Source organism: Fistularia commersonii, chromosome 7, assembly GCF_037954325.1.
Source record: "Fistularia commersonii isolate RoL2024-O1a breed Wild chromosome 7, RoL_Fcom_v1.0, whole genome shotgun sequence".
Lineage (NCBI taxonomy): Eukaryota > Metazoa > Chordata > Actinopteri > Syngnathiformes > Fistulariidae > Fistularia > Fistularia commersonii.
Window position 1 is genome coordinate 15029240 of NC_141290.1, and position 27710 is coordinate 15056949.

A 27710-nucleotide genomic window follows, 5' to 3' on the forward strand; every position below is an offset into this window, starting at 1 on the left:
CAAGTATGTTCACACATACAGGGAATTTGGCTCAGGTTGACAGTTCGGTTCAGAAGGTAAACAACGACTGGACAATAACATTAAGAACAATACAAAGTGTAGAGGGCAATGTATACGTTATAATAACACTACAATAGCAATTGAAGCTGATTTCCATTGTCAACAATGACCTTTAAACTCATTGTTTATTGTTTTATAAAGCACAGTGAATTCATCTGATCATCCATGTTCAATCCATCATCTACCGCTTATCCTGCAGTTAGGGTTGCTTGAATGCTGGAGCCCGTCCCTGCTGTCATTGGGTGAGAGGCGGGGTATACCCTGGACTGGTCACCAGTAAATTTAGGGCCACACAAAGAGACAAAGAACCATTGACACCCTTTTTCACACATCTTGGCAATTTTACCTATTTAACTGCCTGCCTAGTTTTTAACTCCATCCCAGTCCACATAAACCAGAATAGACACAGGGAGAACATGAAAACTCCACATAGAAAGGCTGTGGGATTGAACAAGGGTCAATCGTACAGTGAGACGGAAGTGCTACGCCACCGGATCACCCCTCATCCATGTTCCAAGCCAAGAAAATACATAAAGCCAGAACTTACAGCATATGCCAGGGAAAAGGCTTATAAATGTTATTGATCTCTGGTCTCAATCTGCTATAATCATGTCACATTTCAGATATAGTTCACACTGCAACTAATTGCAGTTTTCCAGAGGTCAAAATTTGGCAATCCTAAAAGTTTCTTGTGGAGACATGTGAACTGCTTTGGTGAGAGAGAGTGTGATTTTCAGCCTGGAAGAGGCTTTAGAAGCCTCCTTTTCAACCCACCACCTTTTAATGGGCCGATTTTGAGAAGGTATAAACACGTTTGTCTTTTGCTTTTACTTGACCTAGTTATGCAGGGACAGGGATAGACAGAGATGGAAAGATATATAGAGAGAGAGACAGAATGAGAGAGAGCGAGAGAGAAAGAAACAAAGAGAGAGAGAGAGAGAGAGAAAGAGAGAGAGACCGATAACACACTTACACTTGTGGATTTAACAGCAGCAAGTTCTACACCTAAAAATCCCACAGGAGTCTGCTGTGCACACACACTTAGGGAGCTCTCCTCTGTACTTACAGATTCCAGTTACCCAGGCAACCCTGTCAGAAGACAGAAGATTTTAAACTTGAATTTAATATATGACGCCTTCTATGATTCTCTACATTCAAGAAACAGGATTACCGACTACATGAGGAAAAAAAAAGAACACAGGCTGAATATGCAGTCACTTTTTCTAAATGCTGTTGCATTCTGGGTAAACCGATCCCCCTCCGAAAAAAAAAAAAGAAAAACTTAACAGTAAATCTAGTATCGTTTTGCTCTAAGGTAATGCACTCCAATACTTACTGGCATACCATGACAACATTTCAGTCATTTGCATGCAGAGCTGTTATATTGTGCTTTGACACTGGAAACAGATTTAATGGGATATGTCAAAATGTGGGCCAAAACTAAACCTGAAAAAAAAAAAAAAGCCAGAGGCACTTTTAGGAGATATTACAATAAGGTGATGGAATGGAGGTGACCTTAGAGTATGTGGGCACCAAGTGTCTCACCGTTATCCCATCATAAGTTCTTATTCTTTTTATTTCTTTCAATCTTTCTTTTTGCAGTCTGTCTTTTTTTCTCTACTATTTATGAAAGTGTAGAGTCAGGTCAGTGTGTTATTGCAGAGCTATTTTCATATTTCCAATTATAAACATCCAGTTCCCCTTAAAGAAACTAAGCCAGCTGGCCCGTGTCCAAACACAGCTCCCTAATACTAACGTGCATGTGTACAGTAGTTCTGTAGTGCATATCATAGCTGTGAGTTAACAGGAAAGTAGCAGGCATGGAGTTTTGGGATATGAGCTTCAGGATAATCTAAAGTACGCTATTTATTTTATTTTTTTTTCATTTTTAATTAAACATGCTGCATCATGGCAATAATCTGTCAAGAACATTTTGTTTGCAGGCTGTGTAAACCATGAGTAACTATATAACAATAGAGTTTTAATTAAAATATACATATTTCACATTTGAAAACAAATTTGAGCTCAATGGTGAATACAGTCTGGATGGCATTAACTGCATGTCATGACTAGTATGTACAGTTTGTGTCAACATTTTATTTCATTCTTACTTTTAACAGCACAATGCATTATCTGTAACCCATTGGAGTGAGTACTTCAGGGATTCTACCTTGGACTATCTCATAATAACTCAATATGAAGAGGATAAGATCTCACATAAAAACACAATTTAAGAACAGTGATGTCAGGAATCAAAATCTTACCAGCGGTAACTGTTTAAAAAAAATTTAGGAAGCAATATCAAAATTACATAATTGTCAATCCAAATGTATATTGCCAGAGCAAGTATATCACCCACTTCATTGTGAACATCCTTCAAGACATCAGAGTCCCAGTCTAAAATACCACCAAGAAATAAAACAAAATAGAAAAATATTTTCACTTGTACAATATCACCTTACAAGAAAAACAAAGGGGTTCTCCATCTCACATTAAAACGTCGCACATTCTCAATAATAATGTGCCCTCTTTGCAAAAACAATGTTAAAATGTTTTAGGTCTCAGGAAAGTGTTTGAGATCCTTATGAAATTATTGCAGATGCACATTAACACATATTAATGTTGCAGACAAGCTCTTTTGTATATGTGCATTTCATGCAATGTATTCAGCACATGGTATTTTAGGCAAGTTTTCACTGATAATCTGATATTCTGATTGGTATAATCATGTCTGAATGTTCAATAAACAGTAATGTTATGATAGTTGAAGCAACAAACAGCAAACATTCCTGCTGAGAAAATTAGACTGTTGAAGATTTAGAAAAGTGATACATTACTAATAAATAATGATGTAATATCATTGTTGAGCTTTTTTGCCGTGAATAGGCTCTGTGAGGGCAGATGGTTTCATTCAAATATGATAAGCTTTCAATAACTGTCAGCCGTAGACTGGTATTAACAACTGTCTTTGAAAAGTGTCCCTTTCAGATGTTACAAGGTATTGATTAGATTTGAACTTGGTCACACAGGAAAGACGGAGTCTTACGTAATGCTGACTGAATAGATATTCATACCACTTGTATATTCGGCTGCCAGAGAAACTATAGTCGTTACCTTCAAGGATATGCCGATGATGATTTAAAATTTCTGTCAAGCTTCTGCTTGATAAATGTACAGGTTTTCATGCATATTTTGCTAAAATTACACAAGGAGTATAATGCGTCTCCTGTACATAATTACTGCGGTGATTTCCAGTATCCCTTGCTGTCACAAGAAAGGCATGTATAGATACAGACAAACTGAATGCAACTTTAGAACAAACAATCAAATAATAATAGATCAGTAGATAATACAACTACTACTACTACTACTACTTCTACTACTACTACTCCTACTACTACTAATAATAATAATAATAATAACAATAATTACACCAGTAAGGAAACACCAGTAATAAAAACAATAACACAATAGTACAATAATATAATAATAATAACAACTCAACAACAACAATAACAACAACAATAACAACAATAATAATAATGCAATTATAATGAAATTATAATCAAATTATAAAATGTAATAACTTAACAATGATAACACAATAACAACAATAATATTAATGAAATGTTGAGTTTCAAGACTGTTGAGGACCTGTAAGAGCCATACATTTGAAAATGAGAAATTGTACTAAATAATGGTGCCTGAGCATTTTTTTCTTATTCCTTTCTTTATCCAAATGGTGATAAAGATGGTTGCAGAATTCATTTATTCAACATTCATTCAATTCATTCAACCGTAGCAGTACTACTGTTTTCCAGGGAGAACCTTATGTTACCAAGTCCGTACATACAGGAATCAAGCAAAACAAATCAGGGTCATGTCAGTTCGGTCACGCAACAGTTGCTCAGTATCACCATCTAGTGGCTTTACGAGACACGAGGGACTGGCGCTAGCTTTGTCAACACAATCCCCTCTGTGTTCACTTAAGAAATGCAAATGATAGGATTGAGGTTCATTAACGTTGTGAATGCTTCACAAGGGATTATTGGCTTATGGTCATTTACTTTTATCATCAGATATTAACAAAGCCTGCAAAGCTATTTTTCAGAATACGGTGAGAAAAGCCATATCAGTAAAAGAAATCAACTACGCCTGGTTGAGGCAAGTATTCATTAGGCAAATTTAAACAATTGCAGTGTGACATGAAATGTCTTTCTCCGCACACCACAATAACACCCCTATCGCCGAAATGAAAATAGAACCAGTGTATAGAATCATCTGCCGTGAGTAGTTGTTGTTAAAACGTAGAAGACAGCTTGATGGTATTTACATAACCAAAGTGCTTAATCTGCGGCCTGCCAGCGTTCACCCCTCGCTAAAAACCTCCATGTGGCCTGTGGTGCGATATCATACACACTGGGGAGGCTTTCATTAATTTGCTCTTGAAGTATGAGCAGCAGGGCTACACAAAATCTATTACAGAGGAGCCCCCTACTCCCAGCCGTATTCACACCCCCCCCCCACCTCAGTCTGTTTTCTATTCCTGTGTTGTTTCAGAAAAGTCAAAAGAGATATCTAATAAACAGTGCTATTATCAGATAGCTTGAGCAGAAGAGGTATAAAAAGATATCTATTTAGCCTTTTATCATGCTTAAAGCTAGATTTTGGAGGCCTTTCATGTCCCTATTTAACATTCATACTTGTCATTCAGGTACTTTTTATTAATCCTCACATCCTCTGAAATAATGGGGGAATCAATCCTTTCAAAAAAAAAAAGGCTTTAAATTTTATGAAAGGTGCAGATAATGGATTACTGCATGCTGGTATGGCTAGAGAATAGATGGCATTTTTAAATCTTTCTGTTTTTAACTAAAGGTATCAAGTGCATAAACAGAAAGGTGCAAAATGTGCAAGACAAATAAAACAGCGACGCAGCTACTCGCAAAGCTATCAAAAAAAGGCTACATAACAAATTCAGTGGTGAGCTTAAAGCAATAAGGTTGAATTAAGTTGTACAAACAAAAGAAAGGAGAAAGAAAGGTGTTTCCTTGAATCAAGTATTGTAGGGTCACCCTTACACCCTGTTTACTGGTGATAGTATTTGTGTTGTCCCTGGAATACTTATTTAATTCATGGTTAACTCAGGTGAAAGGAAACAAAATTATTAAACAAAAAATAAACCACTAGGGCACTTATATCAAATCCATTACTTTTATCTCTGTTCTACACATAACGTTGTAGAGTGATTTAGCATGACTTAAAAAGTTTTCCATAGTAATCAGGTTTATCTTAAGCGCACTCTAAGACCCGCTAATTCTGCCTGCAGCTTGGATGTGTTATGCATTGAAATATCCTCAGACAGAATATGTCATGAACCAGCAGCACTGGTGAACGCTTGCTGAAATATTCAGTTTATTCAGCCTTCCTGTCTGATGGTCAAACTTCGATTAGATAGAAGTATTCCCCAGGTGAATATCAGGCCCGATTCCATTTGAACTGGAGGTAAAATGAGAAGTCGACAGTATTTAGTCAAATAAAAGGCAGAGATTAAAGAAACGTTGGCAGCCAAGTGTGGGTAATTGATTTATAATTTATCAACTGTTGTGCTGAGTAGTGGCCACCAGAGAGATTGGCCTGATTTCTGTTACAACCTCTTTACTTTCCATGTGAGAACAGCATTATTCTGAGCAGGTTATTCACACTACACATACACACAGACATCGGAGAGACCAGCCAGAATATTAGCAAAATGACACGCTCCGACCCCTGTCTGATTAAATGAAATTGTCACAATGATCAAAGTGATCAATGATGCTGAGGTGAATGTCGTAAAGTGTCATAACTCGTCCTTCCCCAGAAAGGTCAGCATTTCCTTAAATGAGCGCAGACACGTTTTATGTGGTAGTAATGAAAAGCAAGAAAAACAAATAATAAAGACAATCCAATCCACAACAAAAAAATGCTGGCATCCCATGAATGAACTTTTTCTCATTTGAGGGTGGCGGGTGAGACATACATGACAAACACAGCAGGACATTCCTATAAATTCACTGAAATGAAATAGATACAAAGATGCTGAACTGACCAGTGAGATGCTACTGAGTCATCCTGAATTGCACCATTCAGAAAGTTAAACTCACATTAGCAGTTTATAACTGAGCAACATGATGCAGCTTCATAAAATGCAGATTCTCAAACCATGTCCTGTAGAATTTTATTCAATTTGGATTTTATCTCTTAAATTATGTATGGTGCTTTTTCTGTTGTTTTGTGGATGCATACTTACCACTTTAACCACTGCATTGTGTGAAGGGTTCAAATAGCCATAATCCCATAAAAGAGTAAACCTAACAATGTCTTTATCAGACAAAAAAAAGAAGGTAGAATCTCTTGCTAGCTCTATTTTAAGAGCTAGCAAGCTTTTGCATTTTTGCCGCCAATAATTCTCAAAAATATATGATAAAACATTCATAGAATTTTCTTTTTTGAAATTGTCAAGGTCAAAATCCCTTACCCTTTGGGGGCTTAGGGGTTCAAACACTAAATAAAAACAGCACTGGAGTATATTACCGTGTCCTTCAGTATGATGTCTGTACTCATTTCAATTAAAAAGATGATAAATTTTAAAAGAGCAAAACCAGAGCAAACTGCCGATAATCCCCATTGAAATGCTTTTTTCAGCAAGACAACTCTCTGCCCCCCAGAACACATATGGGCTTTCTAAAATGTCTTCTCTGAACCACCATCCTACTAAATGAATACTCATTTCTCACCAGGACTCGCTATCTAATCCCGTTAAGGAGTACTCCAGCAATTTTGAACTATACTTCCATAAAGTTGGGAGGTCAGTGCTGGAGATGGAGCTATTTTTCGCATTATGCAACTCAACTGCACCTTTTGCACCAACTCAACTGCACCTCAAGACTGATTTTGAGGAGTTTCATAGTCAAGCGTCATAGAATATACACAAAAGAGTTTTCTCAAGCAGAATGGTACGACTCATGATATGTCAAGCGTGTGTTAAGTAACAAACACTGCAGTGTAAGACAGCATAGCTAGTTCTATTTTATCCTCGAGAGCAAAGTCACCCTCCCGATGCCCTTCTCCTCCATTGTCATTACATTATGTACATTACATCATTCATGAGACAGGAAGTCCCTACGCCTGTGTTGATTTATGAATCAGTTAAGTCTACAATTGAAGGCAGGAATCTACAATCTTTTTTTTTTTTTACAAACACAACAACACCCAGCAGCTGCCTTGAAAAAAACTGCAATGATTTTGCTTTTTATGGATTTACATATTTTATTTATTTATGTTTTTTTTTTTTTTTTTTTATTTCAATTTTGTTTATTACAAAGAAAGTTGGTAAAGTGAGGCTATCAAGCACTTGGCAAGGACTTTCATGGCATTGAGCTAATTTCAATTAACTCTGTCAAAATGTCTGGAATGCTTCAATTTTGAGGACAAAGAATACATAAACATAATCATTTCTTGAGCTGCATTTTAATCACTGGCAGAGAACAAAATGATTTCAAAAAATATTGAATGACCTGCTGTGAGCTATTTGGAACTAATATAGATGGCCAGTGAAATGAGAAACCACATTTCTGGGCAGTAGCTAGTGATGCCAACCTTACAGCTGCCTAAAATGGAAATAAAGATTAAAAAAAAATAAATAAAAGTTAATGAAAAAAAATAGAAATATATATATCATTGAGTTTCTGTAAGAGCAGCATCACTCGCTATTGCTCTGGAATCCAATTTATGCATATACATCAAATAAATAAATAAATTGCCTTTTGGGAGCGCAATTCCCTCACATGACATGCAAATTGATAGGGAAAAGGATTAAATGCATAATCGAGACAACGATTACCGCTTTAAGGCATTAGAAGATCGTTTGACTCACCCTGTACCAAACAATCTCTCGAAGCCTGCCGTCGGTCTTGAAGTTACACTTGAGAGTAACAGTCTCTCCCACGACAACAGGAGGCAATGGCTCAATGGTAACAGTCAAATATCCTGGAGAAGATAGAAAAAAAGAAAAAAAAAGTCTATCACACTCCATTAAAATGATATGAAACGGATATACTTTCAGTGCATATTTGTCTACTTTTTTGAATGTGTCAAAATTTCTTAATTCATTTACAGGAAAAAAAAAAGATTGATCAAGGTCACATTGGACCCAAATCCAGCGTTCAAACACCAAAAGGATCTATACAGTGTTGCACTTGTGCTAAAAGCGCTGAGGGGGTTGGAAGTAGATTAAATTAGTAACTAGCATATTTGCTCTCTGCACAGAAACAGATGACAGCAAGTCTCTGTAGTGTGAAAGCACGTCTCTCAGAGGTCCAACCGCATGCTTAGGCTCTTATAGGGTTAAACCCAGCCAGCCTACAGAGGAAACTCATTTCAACTGCTTGTATCGCATTCTTTCTGGTCACTACCCAAGCCTGGTGTTTGGAATGTAAAATATCTGGGAAACCGAGAGCTTCCTCCTTGCGCTCAACTCTTCCCTTCATTTGGGTAGCATCGGCATTACAGCTGATGCCAAGCTGATCCACCTGTCTGCCTCTGTGTTGCTGTGGCCAGTTCAAATTCTCACGCTTTGTCATACACGCTCAGCGAGCGTGTCCCAATGCAAAGCAGTGGCGAGGAAAATAGGGCTGAGCGACACAATAAAGAAGAAGACATCTGTTTATATGAGGAAAATCACACACCAAGTAACAACAAAATGTATCCCAATTCATTCAAAACTAAATTTAAGAGGACTTCTTTCAAATTTCTTCTCAAATTTACTTGATTTCCCCAAAATGTACAAAATCTCAGGGCAATGCATTCTTAATATTTAAAAAGTGGCTGTTGAAACAGTCTGGGTTTTTATTTAGAAAGACAGAAGATACTGCAGCACAGCATGGTCATAAAATAATCTCTGATCTCCTGACCCAAAACCCAAGACGCCATTGAGTCACTGTGGGACAGTGAAAGATAACAACTGGGGCTCCAAGCAAGCAAGGATCAAAACACTCCTCCGCATCCCAGTACCTACACACTTAGGTTACATCATCAAACCTAGCATTCCTAATATTTCAGGAACAAAGGAAATGATATAAAAAAAGAATAAACATTTGTAAGTCATTGTCTACTTTAATCGTGGTAACTGTAACGCTCACAGATTCATTTGTTAGTTTATTGACAGATTTTGATTTGAAAGATGTGACTGGTCTAACATGCCTTGCATTTGATGTGTTTCATTCTCTATTTTTTTAGATTCATTTTCACTGTTTTTCTCTCCTTTTTTGCATGTAACTTTGCGGTATGACGGAAGAGATGCTTTGCAGACACACATATATAGCACCTTCAAGGAAAGGAAGAGTTTTCATTTTTCAGTGACTTTGCAAAAATAATTCCTCTGAATTGGAGATTTAGATTTGGTTGACCCCCCCAGGGAAAAAATACTCCTCTAATCTCAGGAACTGCGTGCCACAGTGAATAGTTAGAGCCGGTGCACTTGTATTTCTTTGTATCCTCCTTGAATCAGCATATCTGCATGCATGATTCTCACAAATTAATTATTTACATGGTATTGGATTTTCACCAGTTATTTATCTGAGGGTGAATAAGCATATGCAATCAATAAAGTCCACAGAGAGAAGCAAAGGCATTTAATAGCATCACAACTCTCAGAATTATGAATAATTTCTCCCTCCTATTGATCGTAAATGTAAACAACAAAATGAGTAATAGGCTCCTGGTTCAAAACATTTCAAGGGGCCTTAGAACAATGCATGTCCAAAATCCGCCGCACCGTATTTTCTGATATTTACTGTGAAATGAAAGATAAATTACTTTAATTTTTTTTCTACCCCTTTCAAAGGTGATTTGATCAAAGCTTTTGTTAATAGAAGTATTAACAGCTGCCAACATATAACGTATGAATACAACGCAGACGCCGACTAACAAACAAGTGAAGAGGGAGAACTCTGCAGACCACATTCTTCAGATATGAGACACAGATTTGAAGTTAAGCTTTTTAAAGAGAAAAAAAATGTCCCTGATGCATTCTTGAACTTGCTGTCATGCTGGTTCCACAGTCCTTTCCATACCCTCTATAAAGTAAATATATTAAGACAGATTTATTGAACATTTCTGTATCCAAGTAAAGATGGTGCTATAGTAGGAAATCAAAAAGTGGTTTTACTCTTTTGGATACTGCAAACACATAATAAGATTATATTTCCTAAGATAAATAATAGAAATATTACCTCTATAAAAATGTGTTTAGTCACAATTAAGGAAAAGCTATTTCATAAAAAACAAAGGACTTTAAAACAGAAATTTAATAACAGTGACTGAGAATTTGCTCTGCCACTACATCTTTTTGACTTTTTGAAGTAAAGGTCAACTCTGAAATCTGTAAGATCTAAGGCAGGAACCTTCAGCAACAGATGGAAACTTGCCTGTTTTTCAAACGCTCAGGTGCAGCTCCAGAGGAAAACTAGCTGTTATTGTTTGCGTCTGCATCTTTAAACAAACTTTATGGAACGAAGTCAAGGAAAGACTCAATGTGGGATTGATAACTGATATAATATTTGTGAGAACATATATACTGGTGTGAAAATATTCAAAATATCCTCTGAAAAGCTCGGGAGGTCAGTGGCGGAGAGGGGAGGGGTAATGTTTACCCAGACTCGATCGATATATTCTATGCAGAAAGTGAGAATTTTATTACACTCGGCAGGAAAGGAAACATCTGCAGCACGGAGATGAAAGTTTACAAGATGATTGATGGCATTAATCAGTATTCTGGGGTTACGCTACTTGGCAGAGTGCCGCTGTAAGAAATACTGGTCTTCTTCAGTTGTCGGAGGTTAGTAGGTCTTTGACCGGCGCATAGAGAACCTTCAATTTCTACCTGTGAGCAGCTTTTCTACAGGTTCCTCTAAGGTTCAGTTTCATCACTCATCCATGCCACTTTTTTGAGAGATAATTTAATTTCATGTCTGCAAAATCCCATACTGGAGTCAGTTCTAGGCCATCTTCTCCAAGTCTTATTGCAGGCCAGTTTTTTTTTTTTTTTTTTGTGTACTGGTCAGAATCAGACCTGTTCAGGTAATAGCATGACTGAATTTGGCAGCTCGTCTCCTACAGCTCTTGAGGCTAAGATAACGTTTTTTTACCAGCTGCCATCAACCCATCAACAGGCTTGTACTTTAACAGTAATAATAATAATGATACATATGATTTGTATAGCGCTTTTCACGGTACACAAAGTAGTGAGGGTGATGAGCCCTAATGGATGACTATCTCGGATTTGTCCAATAGTCCTTGTGTCTATTGTTGGAATTAACATAAATAAACATACAGCACACACATAACATAAATGAATGTTCCATTCCTATACTCTCTGGACATCAATGGTATGCTAACTGATATATATAATAAATAAATGAATTAATACATACAAAAATTGGTACTTTTTCTTTTCCATTCAGGTGTTGCCACAGTGAATCAACCTACTCCATCTAATCCTATTCTCTGTATCCTCTTCTTTCACATCAACAAAATGTATGTATCTTTCACTTCATCCTTAAATCTTCTCTTTGGTTTTTTCTATGCCTCCTGCCTGGCAGTTCCCAACCCAGCATCCTTCGACCAATATATTCACTACCCTTCCTCTGTGCAAGACCAAACTATCCCAACCTGGCCTCTCTGACCATATCTCCAAAACATTTAAAATGGTCTGTCCCTCCGATAGACTCATTCCTGATCCTGTCCATCCTCGTCACTCTCAAGGAGAATATCAACATCTTCATCTCTGCTACATTCAGTTCTGTTTCCTGTCATTTCCAGAGAGCCACTGTCTCTAAACGATACAGTATTGCTAGTCTCACCACTGTCTTGTATACCTTTTCTTTAATTCTAGCTGATGCTCTTATCACACATTACCTCCAACACTTTTCTAAAGCTGTTCCAAACTGCTTTAACCCATTTCTTCACCTTGAACCCTTTTATCCACCTCTGCACATACATAAATAGGTACAACAGCTCTTATCACAATGATGTTTTTCACAGTTAAATTGTGGTAGAAAAGGAGAAATTCAATCGCATGGCACTGATTGGTTCAGATCACAAGAGCCACCACTTACCATGTTAACATGGTACAGCCCTATGACTGTAGCCTGGACAGTTTTGACATGACCGCAGACTCTATGCGTATGTTTTAATACAGTCGCCCGCACCACATCTGCGTTAGGTCTCACAGTTAGTTTTCCCTGGATTGCATTTAACCATTATGACATATGCAAAGACCCACCTGGGTGAATCAACATGGGTTAGGGCTGTCACAGCGGTGAGAAACAACTGTGAAGTCATTGAGGTCTTAACCAACAGATAATCACTGAGGAAAGGGGATAACACATACCCAGTTGATGAGATGTATTTTAACAATCTCATGCTTGGAAAATTGTTTAAAACGTTCCAGTTTCAACCCCTGTTTAAATGGCTTCATTATTTTCTTTCACCATCTTTTTCTTCCAGTTGTTTCCGATTAATAGGCCTTTTTTTACAGCAGACATTTTGACTTGTCATGACAGGAAAAGTCAAGGTGAGAAGGCTGACGTAAATGATAGCTCCATTTTAATCAACTGTCCCCAGCAAGACATACTTGAGTATACATAATAAGAGAGCAGGCTCCCACTGCACTCAACTGAATGCAGCTATTATAAATGACTGAGTGAAATAATTTTTACCTGTGCTTTTTCCTTGCATTGTCATTGCTAAAGTGTGCTCAGTGTGTTTATGTAGGTTCATGGTTTTATGATCACATTATTTTGGATGTAGCAGTAAAATAAACAAAGTAATCTTTAAATTCTTTGCAAATTATTTACATCTTGTATCCCCGACAGATACAGAAAGATAGTTTCTGTGACAACTTCTATCTAAGGTCAGCTTATAGTGACACTGTAACCATTTGTCTCTATAAGACATTGTCAATTGGACCTAGAATGGAATTACAGGTATCACAATGGCAGCCTTCACACCACATGGTGACCCAATTCTGATACCCCCCTCCAATGAGACTCAGATCAGATCTGAATCATGAATGGGCAGACAGAGAAAAAAATAAGTCATGAAGGCAGATATTTTCATGTGGAAATAAATCCAATATGAATTGGATGTCTGCCAATGTGTCAGTCATCCAAGCGGACAGATTGGATATTCCCTGTCACCGGACGCCACTGAAAATGTGATGGTTCGTTATTTTAATGATGTTAATGCAGATTCAGGGCATTCGACACTCACTACCCAACATTTGCGCAAACTGCAGCAAAGTCTGTTCACATAATTTGTGTGATTTCTACTCGCATTCCTGTCCCAGACCATTTGTTGAGGTTTTACTTTTTTTTTTATATTCTCTACATACTTTTCACCTTTACCTCCACTGTCAGATCTTTCACATGTTAAAAAAACACATGTGTATATACTCATATCATCAAATGTATTGAAATCAAATGTATTGAAAAATGTAATAGATGAACAGAACTAAGAGTCGACATGTGGGGTAATTTTCACCTTTAGACAATGACTTAGTATGAAAGATAAATTTGAGGCAATGACTAAAATTGCATGATCTTTGAAAGTTCCATCTAAACCCTCTCACAGACATGCACACACACTGACACACACAAACACACACACAAGCATACACACACATAAATATATATATATATGTATGTATATGTATATATATATATATATATATCCATACAGTATGCTTATTTTTTCCATTGTCAAGATATAGAATAAAATCAATATAAAATTAAATTAATATAACCAACCACACCGTATCTGTCACATTTTCTTCCTTTTTTTTCCCTCTAAATCAAATAAATGTCCTTATTAATGTGGCCCTCTTTAAGCAAGTCCAGAAGTATATTCGTAGCAATCTCCAACTGATATATGCTTTGCATTGTTATGGTACTTAAAGCTGGAAGTGCTTCTATGAAAGGACAACTTCCTGAAGAAAGAAATTACTTTGTCGGTTGATTGTTCTGTTGTAGGTTTTTGTTTTTTTGTTCTTAACTTCCCATCAAGTGGATCTGTACTGTATGTTGTTTATAGTCGTCATTCTTGATGTTCATCTTGACAGCTCTAATACAGTATATATATGGACAATTATGCAATTCTAAAACCTTTATTTATAGCTTTAAATGAGACAGCACATCTTCCATCCAGTGGGATACCAAAGGCAAGGCAGCTTTCTATACCGAGTCTCAGACGGCAAGCAGAAATGCGAAAAAAAACAACTTACTTACAACAATGACCTTTTCTCAATCATTAGAGTTTCTGAAAAAATATAACTGGACCACAAACAAAGTCTTGATGGCATAGCGGATAATACAAAGGTCATGATTTCGGGTGATGTGCTTATTTGCATGGTAGTTTTCAAAGTAAAATCCATGAAAACTTTTCCTAGCTAATATTTTGTCAAACAGACAGGTAAGGTGTAATTGAAAAAAAATTACACAGGAAAACAAAATATGCCTGTGAATGTGAATGGCACCGGCTTCTTATTTTTTAATTGTCACTTCCCATTCAGAAGGTGATTTGTTTCTTTTGTTGAAGGCTTTGTGGGTATGTATTGTTTCTTAAAATAACAGTTATTATTAAAATGAATTATAATTTTTAAATATAATATATTTTCCTTCTTTGCTTAATTTCATAATAATTTAATATGAAGAAATATGTATTATTTCTATAGGTAGATATATGTACTACTATATGTTTATTGAAAATGTATGACTCTAAATCATACATTGTATTGGCGCTATGGACCTTCACTTTAAGGTAATTTTTCCAACTGGATTGAAACTTAACTGAATGCTCCTAACATGGACGTTTGACATAGTGTTTGCTTCAAGACACGTGAATCCCGATAGCATGCTGCTATGTTTCCCTTGCTGTATGCCCTAGGGATTGTTTTCTCCAGCAAAAACACACCGATGTTCACTCTGACTCACTACTTTATTAGAGCATCTGTACATGTGTGCCTATAAATGTTCAGGTACAACTGTAATGTTCTCCTGATGTTTTTATTCAGATAACCTTTGACATTGACTCACTGTTAACCTGCTAAGCTTAACATAATTTGGATAACAGTATTGTAGCGACCATGGCATAAAAAGTATAGGCTGTCGACAACAACATCAGGAAGGAAAGCCTTGTTGCGGACGTCTTCTTTGAAGCGTGACAGTATTTAAGTGCTGCTTCTGGGATGTAACTGCAAAAGGCTGTTGTGAGGAAATTTTTTTCGATAACCTCAGATTCCACATTGGTGAATTTTCAGAATTCTGGATTGAAGCATTTATGAATGCTAACATTTATGAATACGGTGAACAAAATGAACAACAATAATGATTCCTTTGATGTATAATCATTTTTTAAATTGTATTTAAGTGCTGCTTCTGGGATGTAACTGCAAAAGGCTGTTGTGAGGAAAATTTTTTCGATAACCTCAGATTCCACACTGGTGAATTTTCAGAATTCTGGATTTAAGCATTTATGAATGCTAACATTTATGAATACGGTGAACAAAATGAACAACCGTAATGGTTCCTTTGATGTATAATCATTTTTTAAATTGTGATTAATGTGGAAGAAAGAAAATACATAGATTTTTCTACCAAAAATTTGTGTTCCTTGCATTAAAATCAGATCTCTATCTATTGCTGGAAGGCAGATCAGCGTATGTGTCATGTCCGTGCACCTAGATATGCCTATTAAAGAATCTTAATTTAATCAGCAGGCTAAGGGGATCTTTTCTCTCGAGTCAAATTGAATGGATAAACCTTCCCAGAGACTGCATGTCATTAGATGAGAGCTCATGTTCTTCCAGAGACTCTCACAAGAGCGCTCACAAGAGCAGAAGCCCGTCCTTGTAAATGGCTTTCTACGAGTTTTCCATGGAGGTGGCTGCATATTACTACTGTCAATGACAAAACAAACAAAAACTGGGGAAAAAAAAGTCTGTGTTCCTATGGGGTTTTATAAACTGATGACTTTCTCTTTCAAATCAATAAGTGAAAGCTATACTAGTACATTATTCACACAACACACAGCATAAAATGCAGTAATCTCCTTGTGTGGTTGGAGGGATTAATTGCAAACAATTCAGTTTGCCACAGAGAAAAATGCAGCATAGCCAATAAAATAAATTAAAAAAAAAATTAAAATGCTTTGAGCATGTGGAGAGGGATGTGGAATTTTCAAAAGAGCAAATTGCATGGGTTATGCACTGATGCCAGGGAAGTTCACATAATCCCTATGAGAAACTGGAGCATTTGCAGGCTGCACATATCAAGACATGAGGGCATAATTCCCACGCAATTCAATATCCATCCAATGGCATCCAAATGATCTCATAAATTAGACACATTCTAATTGCCAGCTCTTTTTGACATTGTTCCAAAGAAGCAATATCTTCTGTAATGTGCAATGCCCTTGTGGAAACATGGGTTCAGATGGGCTGTATCCATACAAGCAACAACGCCAACATGGATTCTATACTGAGCAGCTATATCTACACAGTTAAAGGGTTAATAAATTGCCACTCTTTAGCTATAATTAAATGTAAATGATGACCAACATAGCTGCCAGGAACTCACATGAGCCCAGTATGGACATAAAAACATAAAATAATGCATTTTCATTTGTAAAAATGCAATGTCCTCTTTCAAAAGACTGAAAGACATTCTTTCACTCAAATTTATTGTATAACTTCAATGTAAAGGCCATTTACTATTTGGAATTATCCCTAGTCCAAGAGGTGATAGAAGGTTAGAGATTCTGACAGTGTTTTTCTTAGTTAAACTTAAGTGTTTTAAATTTCAGAGCTTGGGCATACTAGAAATACTTATTTTAAATGATTCTTTTTATTTAACATGGAATGACACCTATCACTATTACATGATGACTCAATTCTATCATCACTGTCATTTATTTATACATTTTGTTTGTTATCCAATCCTATCAGATCTGTAACAAATAGTTTTGATGACTGAGGGGGAAGGTAACATGTGGACAAAGATAATAAGCTTTCTTATGAGTGAAACCAAAATCTTCTTTCACCATAGAGAAACCAATTGCTTTGAAATTATATAATTTATTACCAATGAATATTTGCGAGTCTGCAGCAAATCTACTTATCGTTAAATTGAAATGCATTTGGCAATGTAACAGATGACTTGAATATCACTGTAAAAGCACACGTGGCAAGTAAGCAAATGTGGAGTGGTCAGAGAGAGTGTGGCACTTAATTGGTGCATATTAGCTGGTTGCAGAGGCAGACAAGACCTCTGGCTTGTCTTAATCCATCAGAGGCTCTGTTGCACCAACATGTAATGAGGGCTGCAAACTATGCTTACTCCAATTAATAACAGCAATATGCCAATATGCAGTGAGAAAACAAAACATCTAGAGATTGAGTGGGTCAAATTTGGCTGCCATTGCACTGTGGAATCAATGACTATAACTACCTTTGCTTAGATGTATCTAAGGACATTAAAAAATGGATGTTAGAGATCCATGGCTCTCTTAATTATTTGTTCCTCAGTGTAATGTAAAAAAAACACACAAATGCATTTGTTTATATTATTATTATTATCATATTTCATAAATAGGATAAAGTCTTAGACTATGAAACATTGCAGACACCAGGCTAGTTTGGGATAGGACAATAAGACAACAGCAAGCTAAGGACTCACTGAGTGGTTCACATTTATTGAGACACATTCAAGGAGAAATCCTGCAGCAGAGGAGAAGTCAAGGCTAAGCCACTGTCTGTCTGGACACTTGTAATACTTAACTGCAGAAAAACAAATGTTCCAGTCAACAAAGAAGTGGGTTTTAAAACTGATGATACCACTGGAATCAACCTGACATACGTGAGAAAACCATGCATTGTGGACAGTTTGTCCACATGGAAATAGCACTTGAGGTACCAGCCTGCTTCTCTAACTCTTTTTACAATATTTAATTACTTAATTTTACAACATATTAATGGTAACCAAAGTATTTACACCATGGTTTGAAAACTAATCACAAGGTCACAGTTACATGTTATACCTTTCAGTGAAGCAAACTACTATTATTTCCACATAATTGATGCACAATATCAACTTAGATAACTGTCTAGTATGAAAGGCTCTGAATGGAGAATCATGTACTGATGCAATGGAGGGGCCAAATTTGCCTGTCAGGAGCAACTACTGGTTTACATAATGTAAAACACAAGAACCAATACATCACTGTTGGCAATTCCCTGGCAAAGCTATTTCTCAGAGCATCAAAGTGAAACATAATGAAATACTAGAACCAGATCAAATCTCCAATTTTGACTAGATAATGCCTAAAAACGAATAATGTAGGAATGTGGCAGCTTGGAGCTTTGAAAAACACAATGTTCGGAGCAGACAGCTTGGTTTATTGCTCTGGTTGTAGAGCTGTTTCTGATTGTGTTGCATATGTCAGAGATGTCATGGGCTTATAACAAAAAAAGTGATGGCTTGAACAACCAAAACGAAGCTCAAATACAATGGTGTAAAATTATAAATAAATCATTTGTTTGTATTTCAATGTTTATTTTGTTGAAGATTTGCTTCCTTTTCTGGATAGTGAATGAAAGGTTGCATGTCTGTATGTGGCCTTGTGACTGACTGGTGACCAGTCCAGGTTGTACCTCGCCTCTCGCCCGATGACAGCTGGGATAGGCTCCAGCATCTCCCATGACCCTGAGTGTAGGATAAGTGCCAGACAATGGATGGATGGATGGTTTATAAAAAGAAAACTCAACATTAAATTTGCATTAGACAAAAGGTGTTTCGAGTGACTGGACAATGACGTGCCAGCAGACGGAACTCATTCAGGGGGATCTTCTGCAAGCATGATGTGTTGTGTGTTTGTGTGTTTTTTGTTTAAGCTGAGTGATATACAGTTTAATGATCAGCTTCTCTCTCTTCACTCTCTTTTCTAATCCCCCTCCTTCCTACAAGCCTGTGCCTGTATGGTGGATTGCAATCACATGGAACCCTATAAGTGGGTCATCCATCTGAAGGGCTTTAAAGATGTGGCTTTATTATGTCATTGAATCTGGGAAGGAAATGCAGATTTTCCAACAGGAATTAGCAAGATGAAGTGATGCATACCGATGCTGGAGTTTTTTGGACAACAGACATACCTTATCTTGACTCGAATTACACACAAACCACAAATTGACCAGATGAACCTTTACCATAAAACACTGGATTCATGGAAAAATATAAATGAACAGAAAATGGTAAAGGTAAAAGACCAAGTTTATAATCATTCTAAAAGTGAAAAAACAGCAACATCACGAATCAGAAAAAAGTTGTCGTCGTCGAAAAAAAATAAATATATATATTGCCAAGAATACATTTACCTCCTTATCTCTCCAATAAACTCTGGATGTGATTGCATGGTGATATTATTTACCCTTGGTCCAGACTGCGCTGTTGCTGTAATCTGTTGCAGTACCGGTGAGCTCCACCGAACCAAGATGTCACTGTTGTACTTTAGTACCGTGGTTAATGCCGTAATTCAAATATAACACATTTTATAATTTTCTTTAAGTAAATAACCCAGTTTAGTGAATGCACTACCTGGTGGAAAGATTGGGTGGTACATGGTGGTCCAAAAAAATGCAGGGAAGGTACTTGGATTTTCACATCAGGATATGAAATGAGTATTAAAGCCCACACAAATATGGCACAGCTATCAAAGGGGAATCATTGTTAATGTTTTCTCCCCTTAAATTGGAACTATTCCTTGACTTGAAAGAACATGAATGATGCCCAAACAATGACTACATAATTCGGAAAATAAATTGACACCAACCAGGTATTTTTCTCTCACTCTCTCCATCTCACTAAATCTATAAAAATAGACTTTAGGATATTACACAAGGTTCTGGTCTCCCAGCAGCAACATAAGGCTCACATGATGAAAAACAAAGGATGACCACTGTTGTCACATCCAAGAGGCCCCCAGGGAATATGAGTACCGGACCCTCCATGGCCATTCCATCCAGAAATGGCACACAAATGCATTGCATTGGGGGCCACTTTCATCCAGAACAACTACAAACTGTTACATCTTGAGAGGGAAGGCAAGCACCTAACAACAAACTTTGAAGCCCTGTGGATCAAATCCCTCAGCCAAAGTCTATAACAGAAAGCACAAGCATACTACGAATATCCCGAATATGATAGAATTACTAAATATTATTTGAGTTAATTATTCATGAGACTAACTCATGTCATCATACAATTCATAATGTCATTTTAACAGTGAAGAGGAGGATTTGGGAAAATGTTTGGGGTTTCATACAGGCTCCGTAACCAAAGTTTATAGTCCTATAATTTGCCAGAGATGTATTGGCTCTGATTGATGGTAAAGAGGTAGTGAGTTGCCTGAAATGTTTACAGACTCCTTTAGCCTAATGAAATGATGTTTACAATTTGGTGTGGATGATTTCTCCCAGAACTTGTGTGTCAGGGGGTAAACGTGCCATTAGCTTGTGTTTCCTCTGGAGAGTTGTAGACCGATACCGGTCACAATTTGTTTATTCCGCTTTGTGGAGTAGAATACAAATAAGAAATATCAACAGAAATAGCAACCAAAATATTGCAAGTCAGAATCTAACTGGTATGAAACACTAATTTGTCCCCTTGCGTTAAAGACTTATTATGGCTGTGACTGTGACAGAGGCTTACATGCATCACTTCACTTCATTACAGTAACCAAATTACAATGACTCTGCAATTTCTGAAGGCAATGTCATCTATTTTTGGGAAACTCTGATAAGTTAATAATACATAGTTTAAGTTATGGTCCAGGACAACGAAAGGCTTTGCAGGATTTTTTTCTTTGTTGTATTTTGTAACCTAAGAAAGGCCACATACTGCTCTACTGTCTACATGAGACGGAATGTAATCACTGGGAAGGATTTTTTGTGTCATTTCAATAACAAGTTTCTGACCGTGAAAATAGAACAGTCATACTATATATAAAATGTCTGATTTGTATGATTTAAAAGCAATGTGAAAAGAAAGTGGACAAAAATACTCTGAGAAAACAAGCACTGAAATGTTACATTACATTTTGAGCTACGAATACCACTGGCAAAAATGTAAGACAATAGCAGCTTTTTCCTCAGTAAGTACATCCAAAAATTGGGATGGTGGCAAGTGTCATATTGTGAGGTATAGCACAGAAAGATATCTAAACCAGGATTATCAAGCATTATATCAATACGATTTATTTATTGAGTTATTATCAATAAGAATTTCAAAAAGTAAATAATATTTCACAAAAAAAAAAAAAAAAAAAAAACGATCAAATATTCCTTTAAAAATCCAAAGTAATTTTGTCAGATGGAATGGAAGTAAAAAAAAATCAAATGGAAGTCAAATGGAATTCAACTTCTTTGTCTTTGTGTTTGATTAATTCCCAATCATGACACTTTAGTAAACATAGCTTTGCAGAGAAATCTACTAACATTTAGTAAACTGATGGATTCATTTTATTGAACTTTGGAGATTCAGAAATTAATTACAAGGAAAATTAATCTGGCTGTAACTTCAGTCTAAAAACATTCCCAAAAAAGGCCACAGAAGTTGAACTATTTTTTTGATTTTTCCAGGATGATAATTGTGCATAGCTTTTTAGATAACTGACCAGACTACAATTTCACCAGACTTTTAGGATCAGCTTCCCATGTGTCTCATATTTGCATTAACCCTGACCATTACAAAGAAATTTGTAGTGGGAATATGGCAGCGGATTTCTGTATAAATGTCTATAATTATATGGAAGTAAGAGGCCTCTGACATCCTTTTCAGGATCTGGACCTGCCAAATCAATTACACACATGAACAACATGTGTTTAACTAGATTAACTAGACACCAAAGCAAAGACTGCTGAATTCCTACCAAAAAAGTGAATTGTCCAAATGGAATTTGTTGGTTTAAGAAGGAAAATAAACAGACATTTCATGTATTTCTTACAGGGGACTTTATGCCCTAAAAGAGAGGGAAATGTATTTTTTGAATCCCCATTGCTACTGTTTTTAATGGCCAAATATGCAATGAGAATTTTTTGATGTGTGCCAAAGTGCCCCCATCACCTGCTCCAACACTTCAAATATTGGCATCTCATATAAATATGAACACAAAAATACTAGCAGCGGTCAGCCAATGACTACATTGGCTTGGCACTATTCTTAGCCACAAGTTCTGGTAGAGGGTGAACAGTGCCAATGCACAAACGAAGAGGTTAATCGAGCAAATCAGGAGAAGATCCTTGTAGTGCATTTCACCTTCGGCAAAGTTATCTTCGGGATTAAAAAACACATCGGTCAAACAGAACTTCTGGTCCCTCTGGAATTTTGGATTGTTCCAATTTCATTGTGATACAATTTGGAGTTTCTCAATGTATATTGATATCTTAATAAACATATTCTATCTTATGTTCCTGTATAGTGCAAAGAGCTGCATTGTACAGCATGGGCTCAAGGTCACGTGATTGACAGTCCAGTGTGGTGTTTTGTAGAAAGGTTCAGCTTCTTGACGCTTTTCCTGAGTTAATATCTTTAAATTCAATCTCACTAATTTGTCTCTAAACCTAGCGAGCGGGATTTTCATTATTTCATCATGCTGTTCAGCATCTGATGGTTTTTGAGTCTGAGAAAAAGAGATTTTACTGGAAAGTCATGGCTTTGTGTTTTTTTTCCCTTTAAGAGTTGTAAATTGAATTATGATAAAAAAAGTTTTTACCTAAATTTATACAAATGTGTTCATGAGGAAATCTTGCAAACGATTGTCCCAAAAGTAAATTTAAACAAATGAATACATGAACAAATAAAGTGATTCATTAAAAAAGAAAGCTTTTCAGTAGAAAATCAAGTAATAAAAAAAGAACTGACTTCAATACAATGTATACAGCACCAGGTTGATCTCTTGGGTTGAATTGGAAATGAATTAATGTCGTTTGAATAGGGTGTCATTTCATAAATAAAACAAAATACTGAATTTAATGCCCCTGCGATTTTTTTTTTTCCTATTTTCATTTACACGTTCACACTGTTTTATCAGATGATGTATTGACCCACGTACAGTACGAGTTTATACGAGAGGTGGGCAAACTACGGCCCATGGGCCACATCCGGCCCGTTGGTCTTTTTAATCCGGCCCGCCAAAGATTGGTACAGAACTTATACTTGATGTGAATGATTGAATTATTGGGATATAAGGAATATGGGAGCTAAAACAGGACATTATTTCATTTTGGGAGCTACTTGAGAAATTTCCTGAGCTGAAAGACACAGATTGTCTTTGTGATGTAGCCTTTACGGTGGACATACTGACACATGAATGAGCTGGACATGAAGCTACAAGAGAAAAGATAGTTTGTGCGTGAAATGCAAGCAAACGTCAGAGCCTTCAAAACCAAGCTGGTTTTATTTTCAAATCAAATGTCAGACAAATGTCAGACAAGTCTGATATGTACTGCTAACAAATGCGTTTTTTTTTTTTTTCTTCCTATATATGTGTCGTATCTTGTGCTGGCCCAGCCCGTCTGTGAAATTTTAAAAGTCAATGCGGCCCCTGAGCCAAAAAAATTGCCCACCCCTGGTTTATACCATACCCTAATTAGAAAAAAGGAGCAGAATTTATACCATCAGATAATGCCAGGCTGTTGTTTTTTGGGTAATTTACAATTGAAATGGCGGCACCTGCATGTTTCAGTGGCTGTGTTGGTTAAGTGGCATAGTTCTCTTTTGATGCGTACGAGTGAAAAAACTGACAGGGATTTGTTGTTCTCTTGTTCCATTGTTTAAAAAAGGTGGTATGAAAGTTAACTGCATTGCAATAGAATGTGGAAAAACTTTGATTTTGACGGTGGTGAGAGTAGTGTTGCAATTTATTGTAAGGGATGAACAGGGCCGCTATTTCTGAGTAACCTGCAGGGAAAAGACATGTATCTGAAATTCTTATTAGAGAACTCTCAGACACATTATTAACTTGAGGGTTGGTCTGGCAGGAAACTGAGAACCGTTTTGTACCATAACTCTAGATCATTGAATTAGTGAGATGGTGGTTGACTATTATATTATTATAATAGTAACCTAGACTTGAAAATTGTCAACTCGTTTGTTTAACTCAAATGCAGTACAATTATTCCCATGTTCTCCTGTTCCTTTTTATGACCCAGACACAGCCAGTGGGTTAATTGAAGATTCCAACTTGTCAGTAAGTGCGAATTAGAGAGTTTGGTTGTGTCTTTATACGAGGCCCTGCTGGTCCAGGGTGATCCTCGCCTCTCTGCCGATGAAAGCTGTGAATGGCACCAAACCCCAGTGACCCTTTGTGCAGGTCAAGTAGTCCAGATAATAAATTCATCTAAAGTAGGGTTATCAAGAATTAAAGTTACATAGGTTAGTTAGGTAAGACGTTGGCTGGCTGGCTGGATAGTAACTTAGTGGTCTTCTATCCTTGGAGATTAGATCCAAACATAGCTGTTTCCCCCTTCCTCCCTCCCTCCCCCCTCCTATGGAGTCAACATCACTTGCATTTATTGTGTTAATATATACTGATACCTTAAATACAAAACCAGTTGGATATTTGCTGAATTGACAATCTTTTTCTGAGGAGGTAATTTTACAAAAGGCTTGAGTGAGTAATGCCAGCTACTGCTCATCCAGATGAATCATCCAACCACTTTGCTGAATATCCTCCTAAACAGTAAAAAATAAAAAAATATTAGCTGTCAATCCAATTGCTATCTGCAGTATCACATAGATACTTTTTGAACATTCACCTTCCACCTACAACCATAGTTGTAAAACCAGTATTGACCGCAGCAATATTTTTTCCCATTACTAACAATCAAAAATTTGTGCAATCTACCCACTGTAGTCTCAGTAAAGTCATTCGTTTTAAGGAGCTGATTGTCCTCGGTAAATCAAAGACAGACTGGCTAAGTATCAATCACTATTTGTGCATTCAGCCTGTAAACCATTGCATCACCACAGGTCAGCAATGGCAGGAAGCGAGGGAGAAGACGAGGGCAGTGTGGAGAAACAGCAATTCTGAATGTCAAACGGGGGGTTTGAAGAACGCATCCAGCATGCAGGGAGCATAAACTGTGTGGTCAATTTATCATAGCAGAATTGCTGTCTTTCCAAAGAGGCTATTTCGTCCAGTTTAAGTGACTATTCACAACATCTTTCCACTGGTTTGTTTTTTGTTTTTTGTTTTTTGCAGATAAAGCCTCACTCTGCCACAAATACAATCACTCACAGGCAGTGATTGTTCTGTTGAAACCATTTAAGTTTTTGGGCTCAATGGAGACGATACAGTTTCCATTGATTATTTCAAAATGGTGGTTCGGGGGGGTTTCTGGTATTCTATTTTATATTTCTATCAGTTTGAGTGGCCTTGAGTGAAAGCCTCAATGCTTCTTTGTCATCACATATATCTATATATGCGAGATTTCATTCACAGATTCATTTTTGCAGTTATCCTGACACTTACAATGAGAATAAAAGTCAGACATTTTACTGTAGTTGGATGATTTGTGGGTTCAAGACAGAAGCACAGGACAAAACACTATTTTAATGGATTCTTTTAAACAAACTAGTTTACGTGTGTGTGTGTGTGTGTGTGTGTGTGTGTGCATGGATGCATTCGTGGGTACGTGTGTGTGTGTTTGTTTGTGGCTGGTTGCCTTGCTATAGGTCAAAGACAAAACCCTTATATTCCCTCAGGGATAAATGAAGTCACTCTTTCTCTCTCTTTGAGTAATTGAATTTGCAAATTGCAAAATGTCACTGGAACATGATAAATAAATAAATGAAGTATGACATTAAACAATGAGAATATCAAATAGTACGGCTGTAGGGCTACAGACATTGACCACTTTTCCCCCGAAGAAACGTTGCCATTCCCAAGATGCCAAGCAGGAAGCCTCTACAGAGACAGAGACATCTTCACTACGTAAGATAACCATGGTGAAACTGAGTATCTTGAAGTATTTTGCTCACAGCGACACTTTAAGAGATTTTTATTCATCCCAATCTATTTGCCAGTAGAAAATGACATTACTACAGCTATGCAGGACGGCTGAGGCATTGTGACTTCATTGCTGTCCTCTCTGCAGTCTCAGGTCCAAGGTTTGCCTGTGCCTGGAAGCCAATTGGACCCTGAGACCATCCACTTGTTAGCCCAGCACCCCGGCACCAAAGCAGCCCAATGCAGGGATCCTTGGTTGGATATTACATCAAAATGCCTCAAAGGTAAGTGGGGGTTCGTTCATCACTCAAGAGCCAAGCAAACTGGTGAGGGAGATAAAAATGAAACTTGCATGCCGATTTATCAACACTGGGGCGAGGATTAAAGGACTGCCAGCCCCCTGCCTGCATCACCAACCTACTGCCTGCATGCTTTGTTTCAACAGCTTTTAAACCCCCTTTGTCTTTCAAGATGTGTTTCATCTCTTTGGTAAAATCATGTCTTCTTCACACCAAAATTGCAGAAAACAAAGCTGCAAATGATACATCAAAGTCCACAACTCTATGATGAGTCACCTCTGTGAAAGTACATGGGAACGCTGGCAAGGCCAGCAAAGCATCCTTTGCAGCTTCTGAGGCTCAACCTTCACCATCAAACAAAGGAGAGAAGGGACACACCCAAACCTAATTACAGGCTTTGTTTTGAGTCAGGGGCTGAGGAGTAGAAGGCCACATGAGCGATAAGAAAAAAAAAAATTCAATTTCCACCAATTTTTTTCACCTATTATACTTTATTTATTACAAAAAAGTCACTGCCGTTCTTACCTTTCATGCATCACTATTTCTCGCACGAAAATCTACATAAAAGTAACTACTTAGCTCAGCAAAAGAATTATTTGGTAAAGGGTGGGCTGGGGCTCTTTGCAGACCTGTATTAAAAACTGCCAGAAGAGGGGACAGCTGTCCTAGCCCACGTTCTTATGTGATCTCTGCTTAGGGAGCAGGCTGGTATTCCAAAGCCCCATCTGAAAACAAATTAAAGAGGATTAGAGGCTGCCACTGCAGCTTCCATCCTCTCTGTTCTGGGGAATAGACTGTCCTGCTGGCCAAAATTGTGACCTTCAGACTGACTTCCTGTCCTGTGTACAGGTGCACATGAACAAACATTAAGTTCATTCAAAGAGTTTCCTGCATTAATGCCATGGTGTGTAAGTAAAGTGTCAAAATTCATGATTGGGACACTGAGAAAAAGGCACAGACAATGAAATAAATTCAAAGTACATCATTGCTTACTTACGGGGTTTAAAATAAATACAAATGACAAGTCAAATCTGAAAACCTCTTCTACTCCCATTCAGAAACTAATGGGAAAAAAATCTGGGCCATGACATGGATTGAAACACACCTGCTGTTTGTAGATCTTTTATTACCTGGGAAAGATGATTGACTTCATTTAAACCACTTGCTGCCTATTTCTAGTTGAGAAGGAGTGACTTTCATAAAATGGAAAACTGGATGGAAAACGGCAAAAAAATATCACTTGCAAGGATTCCC

The 27710-nt window shown here is 37.1% G+C and overlaps 1 protein-coding gene across 3 annotated transcripts in view; it reads right to left on the reverse strand.

The window, feature by feature from the left end:
• The window catches only part of igsf21a (immunoglobin superfamily, member 21a), a 230116-nt gene that overhangs the window by 141154 nt on the left and 61252 nt on the right, over positions 1 to 27710 (reverse strand). For all 3 annotated transcript variants that reach the window (XM_086149993.1, XM_086149991.1, XM_086149992.1), the window contains one exon: positions 7976 to 8088. In XM_086149993.1, coding sequence (XP_086006119.1) covers positions 7976 to 8088 — 113 coding nt within the window. The remainder of the gene's footprint in view (positions 1 to 7975; positions 8089 to 27710) is intronic.